This window comes from Triticum urartu, chromosome 6 (assembly GCF_003073215.2).
Source record: "Triticum urartu cultivar G1812 chromosome 6, Tu2.1, whole genome shotgun sequence".
In the NCBI taxonomy this organism is placed as follows: Eukaryota; Viridiplantae; Streptophyta; class Magnoliopsida; order Poales; family Poaceae; genus Triticum; species Triticum urartu.
The window spans coordinates 40,400,266-40,407,689 of NC_053027.1; the positions used below are offsets into that span (position 1 = coordinate 40,400,266).

At 44.0% G+C, this 7,424-nt stretch overlaps 1 protein-coding gene across 1 annotated transcript; it reads left to right on the plus strand.

The window, feature by feature from the left end:
* Positions 1–912: 912 nt before the first annotated feature.
* Positions 913–4,562, plus strand: LOC125516508. Its single transcript, XM_048681929.1, is given in 3 exon segments — positions 913–1,149; positions 1,151–2,045; positions 4,510–4,562. Coding segments are annotated over 3 exon segments (1,185 nt in total).
* Positions 4,563–7,424: the final 2,862 nt, after the last annotated feature.

Below are 7,424 nucleotides of genomic sequence, written 5' to 3' on the forward strand. Positions count from 1 at the left end.
CTACCGCATCCCCCACAGTAGCCCCAATGGAATGGGCAGATCCAGGGGCCCCAGATCCAGGCGCACCCGATCCAAACTTGCCCAATTTCTCCGCCTCCAACGGCAAATCGAGCTCCCCTGATGCACCCTCCAGTTGAATCCGCTCTATGTACTCATCTAGCCACTCAAAATGGGTGCATTGCTTCAATTTCTAAAATTGGAAAGATGAACCCTAAATCCCAAATCCAATGAAAAATGGGGAAAATTGGGCAAATATGAAATTGGGAGACAAAAACCAAAATTGGCATATTGAGAAGTAAAATCTCACCTTTCCCTGCTCTGATTTGCTCTCGCATTTCACGAATTCCCGCCCAAGGTTGCCATTCTTGTCGGTCGTTGTGACTAGCCACTTCAGGGGTGCGATACGTGGACATGCAGGGCACCTTGTCATGGGCACTGCGCCATAGCGCGGCCATCAGCGGCGGGAGGCTGAAGTGGAGCTCGACATTGCTAGGTTGCAGCCCGGAACGGCGTTGCTGCACGTCGTCGCCGGAGAAGAAGAACAACAACGGTCGGGGAGGGGGGAGGGGGGAGGATGGGCTCAGGTGCTGCACGGCTCGGGGCACGGCTCGGTGTCCTCTTGTACCAATGCTGACCTGGATAAGTTAGTGGGTCCCACGCTGTGGGTCTCGTTCACCTGACCAATGCTGAGTTGGATAAGTTAGTGGGTCCCACGCTATGGGTCCCGCTCACCTGATTCGAGTTTTAAACATGTGTCTTTGGATTAGGCAGCAGTGTCGCATGGGAGCTATTTTTTCCAACACAGAAGTCGCATAAGAGCTATTACAACCAACGACGTCGCATGAGAGACAATTCACACCAACGACGTCGCATGAGAGACAATTTACCCCATTCGCCCATTCCCCACGCGAGATGCGCAGCCGCCGCTGCGTCCGCTCGCCGGCGGCCGGGCCGCTGGACGACAGCGACCTGCTCTCCGAGATCCTGCTCCGCCTCTCCCCGCAGCCCTCCTCCCTCCCGCGCGCGTCCCTCGTCTGCAAGCGCTGGCGCAGCATCGTCTCCGACCCCGGCTTCTTCCGCCGCTTCCGCCTCCGCCACCGCCGCAACCCTCATCTCCTCGGTTTCTTCGACAAGTACGATGATCTGTCCTTCCTAGTTCCTACCAACTCTGGATGCCCCCACTTGCGTCCCTCCCGGGCGCTTCTCCTTGCCGTTCGACGACGTCGAAGATTACCGCCTTTCCCTTGGGTGCCGCCATGGCCTCCTACTCTTCTGGCCTATGAAGCGTTTCCAGGTCGTGGTGTGGGACCCCGTCACCGGAGACCAGCACCGCATTGCCGTTCCCCCGGGGTTCGACGGGACACACGGGGCGGTGCTTCGCGCCACCGGAGACAAACACTTCCAGGTGGTCTTGGTGGTGAGACATTCGGATGACGAGCAACATACACGTGCGGTTGCCTGTGTTTACTCGTCAAAGACCGGCTTATGGGGAGATCGTATCTCGACGCCGCTTCCATACCAACCTGATGTGAGCGGTTCTCCCAACACCATGCTTTATGAGCTTGATGCTGTGCTGGTTGGAGACTCACTTCACCGGATGCTTTCTAGGAATTTTGGTGGAATTCTCAAGTTTGATTTGGAGAAGCAGAGCCTAGCTGTGATACGAGTGCCGCCAGTGGATATGTATGGCCAGGGCAACTACTTCCAGGTTATGAGGGCCGAGGGCGGCGGGCTGGGTTTCCTCTTCATGTCAGTGTCAGACTACGCTGCTCAGTTATGGAAGAGGAAGACAGATTGTGATGGTGTTGCTTCATGGGAGCTTGGAAGAACTATTCAACTGGACAAGCTACTTTCTCTGAAGTCGGAGGATAAAAACCCCATAGCCCTGTCGATACTAGGGTTTGCTGAGCAGAATAATGCCGTGTTCATTTGGACAGTTAATGGCATCTTCATGATCCACCTTGACTCATTGAATTTCAAGAAGCTTGCCGAAACCACCGCAAGATGTTCTCACTATCATCCATTCGAAAGTGTCTACACTGCAGGTAATACCATGGATTACATTGTCGATACAAAAAAAACAAATTATTATTCAACAATTGGCTGATGAAATTACGCTCTCGTCATTCCGTGTTAAGCCAACAATTTGAATTACTATCATATAATTTGTTTCTTTTGTTGCTTCATGGCCTCTTCAATGTACATCGATGATGTTCTGCAGTGTCTTGTTCTGATGTGTGTGTGGTCTCTTCTATGTAATGATTATGATTGACTAACAAAAATATATTCTGGTATTTCATTTTCTTTATGTTCTGTAGCCAGGCACTAGGCTGCAATTGGTTAGCTTCTTCTAGTTATTTTTGTGGTTTAAGTCAGAACTAGCAAACTGTCATCATTGTCTTATTATATGAATATCCATACGATAAAACAATGCTTACCTGTGTATGTGTTCCAGAAATATATACAGTGATTACAAGATTGTCAAATCCCTTTATAGAATTTATTGTTTCCTGCCTGTTGAAGGATGATATAATTCTCAAATGGTAATGTTAGTGCATATCTGACGTGCCATTTTTTTTCCTGAAGAGGAGATACACAACAGCTGGAAGTCGACTACATGAAAACTGGCTTAAACCCTTTGAAGATTAGGCTTAGTTATATTTATTTTGTTCTGTACGTTACCTCTGCTGATATTTCTAACAAAGTTCAAATAAAAAATAACCACTTTGTTTGAAATTATGAGTAATTATTCATTTATCATCTGTAGGATTGCTCTCTATGTGGCAAGTCTATTTGTACCAGTAAACACTAATAAGCGGAGTTCATTTTCATCTTTTCGTGCTAAAATTATTTAAAGATGATTTAAATCATGATCCAACATGTTACCAAGATTTATTAGTATGAGATTTATTTTCCGATATGGCGTAGAATGAGCTTCAGGATAGCTCTAGATAACTTGTCCATTCTGACCAGTTAACAGTATGTTTATCCATGTTCTTCATTTTTATGATATTAATGAGTATACGCTGTTATGGGAATATTCAGTAAACTAGCACAATGCCCATGCATTTCTATGAAGCCACCAAAAAAGTATGAGGAATTAAGCCATTTGTTTAGGATATCGTTGAAAGACGTTGGTGTCATGTGGCTGTTGGGCCGTTCATGGTTAAAATCATAGCGAAAATACAATATTACAAAGAGAGTTTTGCATGTGGCAAGCCTTGGATAACATTAAGAAAAGTAGGTCCTTTGCTAGATTTAAAGTGATACAACATTTCGAACTGTGAAACAAAAGAGGATAGAAATTAGTAAGGAGAGTGCACGAGGTCGTGGATCCGGTAGCAAACTAGCAATAGAGGTCTATCGTCCTGTTGGAATTACAATTTACAGTTTGTTCACTCTCTCTTATGCTATGGTGAAGAACTAGAAGTATTGGTTGGGAATAGCAACTAAAACCAAGAGCGCGGTTTTGAGTTGGAGTCTTATTCCAGTATTTGTTATTTGTACCTTTTACAAGTGTTGGTCTCACATGAAAGTAGTAGTGTATTTGTTTATTTGTGTTAGGTCCCACATGTGAGTAAAACTGCATTTTTTCTTGGAAGGCCGCTTGTCCTGCATGGGGGGTAGCTAGCAGTGCATTTGTTTATTTCTGGAGTTTGTTGGTCCTGCATGTGGGTAGAAGTGCATTTGCTTATTTGTGAAGTTTGCTGGTCCTAGATGTGAACTCACTGCCAACTTCAACCTTTGTAAGTAGAAGAGATAGAGGAAGAATAAAATATTTGACATAGGTGCGTTAATGTTTATCTGTTAGAGAAAGTAGAGTATTACTGTATCAAAATTGAGTTGCTTTTCTTGAATTTACAACAATGGATTTTCTAATACCTAGTTGACACGTGCTCGTTTCTATTTATCTTTTGTTGGAATGCCGTGGCTTCGTGTGCTTAGGGTTTTGAGCCTAAACTCACGTTTCTGCTTTAGGCCCCTCCCAATGCTCCACCTTGTACAGGTGCTAAGCCTTCCACGTAGGCAAAAAAATCTGATGTGGCATGTTATTTAAGAGGAGAGAGATGAGTGTGGTGACCCTAGGAAGAAACAACGCTAAGCGCGTGAACCTAGGAAAAACATTTAAAGGAAGGAAGCCCACCAATACATGAAGAGCTTTAGTTGCTAAATCATTAAATGAAGCAAGCTTAGCAACCATAAGCTAAGCACCTATGCATTTGGGAGTATAGTTGCTAAGCTATTTAATGTGTTTAGAACCTCATCTAAGCACCCATGTATTGGCAGCAGCCTTATTGATCGCTAGTATTGGTTATAGAGTAGGGCTCCCATTAAATGCGAAAGCTTCAGATGTATCATATGGATATGGTGCAGTAACAATCTTATATTCTTGATATGGAAATCAGGGGGACTGACTTGAGGATCAAGCCTTGAGCTCTTTCACCTTATCCTTGTGGCGGCGATGTTCTCTGCCCACATGACACATTGTTTGACTTTTTATGTTTGTAGGAACACGTGTTGATGTTGGACACGATGGGGCTGAGCTTTTGGTTGATATGTAAGATGATTGTCTGGTTGGACATGCTATTTGACCTGTTGGTTGAACAATTAAGCTTATCTCCAACTGATGTTCTACCTCCTCTACTGGATATGCTCCTTTGATTCCCTCCCTTCCGTCCAGCTTCCTTGCTTTCAGTTTACCTACTCCTTAGTACTCCCAAGTTTATTCTGGTAATGTGGGTTCTTCTACCTCTAGCCCCTCCGATGACTAATAGCTTAGGGCCTTCCTCTTTCTATATTGTGCTTATGTTTGTGCCTGCTTGGAAATGAGAATGTTGTCATATTAAGTAGTAGCAAATGAAGCACTAACCCTTATTGTGCTTTAGGGTTATATTTTTGTTTTTGTTTTACTTGTTGTGGCTGCCTTCTACATTTTTTTCCTGTAGTTATGGGTCTATCAAGTCCTAGTGTGATTTGCATGTTGTCCTGTCTGCACAAGTAAATAAGTGATAGTGAACAATACCCGCATATCTGGTTTCAGATTTCCTTTATTTATATGGTTGTATAGGTATGCCATTTTACATTGCTGCTTATTTTGGGTCATTGTGATACCTAGTGAACTAATGATTGTTCATTGCTGGAAGGCGGTTACTGTAGGTGGTTTTGTTAAATCTTATACTGCTAATCATCGTTTTACTTCGAGTTATTGTAGTAGCATAGTGTTGGGCAATTTTCATAGTTTCAGGCGGTTTTATTAAACATTTTCTCAGCACATCACTCATTGTCCGCTAAACTTGCATATATTTGTAATTGACCACTAGCCACTTACATAATTTGGTCAGTCCGACATACATTGGCCGTGCTTTATCTGGAGTTAAGTTCTTCAATTTTGGCCATCATGGATGTTTAATAGCACTTCATAATCATGACTAGATTCGTCACATAAAACTGCTTCATCCCTAATAAGATCTTTTTAGTTTCACTAGCATAATCTTTGGTGTAGTGTTGAAATTATTGCTTGATGCTGTGAAGAGTACAAAGAAAATGGCAGTCATTTTGGATCTAAGGAAATTTCAGTTAATAAGACGAGACGCATGATCCCTTGCTCCGATTTGTTAGTGTCTAGCTGGGTCTTGCATTTCTAAAAAGTATGCCTTTAGCTAGAAACCTGCCCCTTCTTTTCTACTCCATAAGACCATGAGCCTCTCATATGCCCATTGTTCTTTTAGCTTCTACTTAGATCAAATGTAGCAAAAAACTGCTTAATTTGAGGTCGAATGTGTGATACTACGCTACAAATTACGTAGTGTTTTCTTTTTCTTATGTTGTTTCTTCCTAATAACTCTGAGATGATTTAACTTCCACAATGGTGAAGCTAATGTTTCTCATTCGAGTCATACAGAAGTCATGAGAATAATTCCCAATGGATTCTCCTGAATGACTAGTAGAAAATTGTTTGGCTGATGGTATTGCTTGCTCCACAGGCCTCTTTACATTATTCTGGCGACTGAAATGCAGAAAGGGCTTGTCTGGTGTAGGACTGTAGGTATTTGCATTTTGTGTGTTCAACCAAGGAGATTGACCATCTATGTAGCATATGCGCTGATCAGCTGTGAAATGGACTTGTAAGAATTAATCTCTTAATTTGGTAACTCCTGTCTATTATCTGATTCTTGTGGACATTCGTCAACCGGCATGAATGGTGAAAGGTACATTGACTTGCTTCGGTTAATGAGTACTTGACTTGTGTTTCATTCAATTTGTTCTGCTTTATTTTTCACGCAAGCATGTTGTGGCAGGCTCCCTTGCGAATTGATCTTGCTTGCATTTTGTTAGAATAAATCTGAGGCGCTCCGTCGATGTACCGAGGACCAAGCAATCACACGAGCACGACACCGAGATTTGTTAACGAGGTTCACCGATATGGCTACATCCCCGGGGCTTGACTACGAACACTCCTTCCCGTGACACCGTCACAATACCGCACACCGGCCACCCGGGCGCCGGCACACGCCGCCGGCTTCCCCTTGCGTGCCTGTGCTATTATGTTGGCATAGATTACATCGTGTGTCTACCTCCACTATATATAGAGGCCTAGGATACAAGTGTCCTATTAGGACACAACTCCTACCCTGTCTACACACAATCCAAATCAAGTCCAACTGTAACCTACCTTGTACAATAATATTCGACATAATTCTAACAAACTCCACCTTGGCGAATATTCTCCACCACCTTGAATTCGTCCGTGCGTCAAACCTCCATGTACATTGGACTTGAGATACACCATGAGCACTGCTGCTACTCCCAGACTCCATGTGACTCCACCTGCAACTGTAGTCCCTTCTCGTCTTCATCACAGTCAACACTCGAGCAAAAATTAAGTTCCTCGTTACTCTACTTTGTGCTCCCAACTTCCGGAGTATCCGCTCAACGCCATCACACACTGATCATTAATCTGCGTGAAAATGAACAACTCACATATTGGGTGTCACATATAAGAGTTACCTGAACTCAACATCACCGCTCTTTCATGACTGTTTGTCTGAAACTTGAAGGAATTTCACCGTCGCCCTGTGTCACTTTGAGTCAAATTCACAATTGTCTCACCCGGATAGTCTCTGACATGTCCCACAGCTATAGCACTCCACCTCCTTCTGTACTTGTCACCCGCACTTTGCCATGTGCACCGAACACCACAGAATATACGGCCATGTACTCTCTCCGCTTTTGACAATTTCAGACTTTCCGTCACTTTCACAGATTCTCCATGGTCAACTCCTGTCCATCTTCCGGCACCGATAGACCCAGTCACCAACTTGAATCCGGTACTCGTCAACACTGCTTCAGCACCCCTGCACAATTTGTCTGACCACATGTCTGACCACCAGTGCCTTGGCCTGTCGCTGTGTCCCGTGCTTACC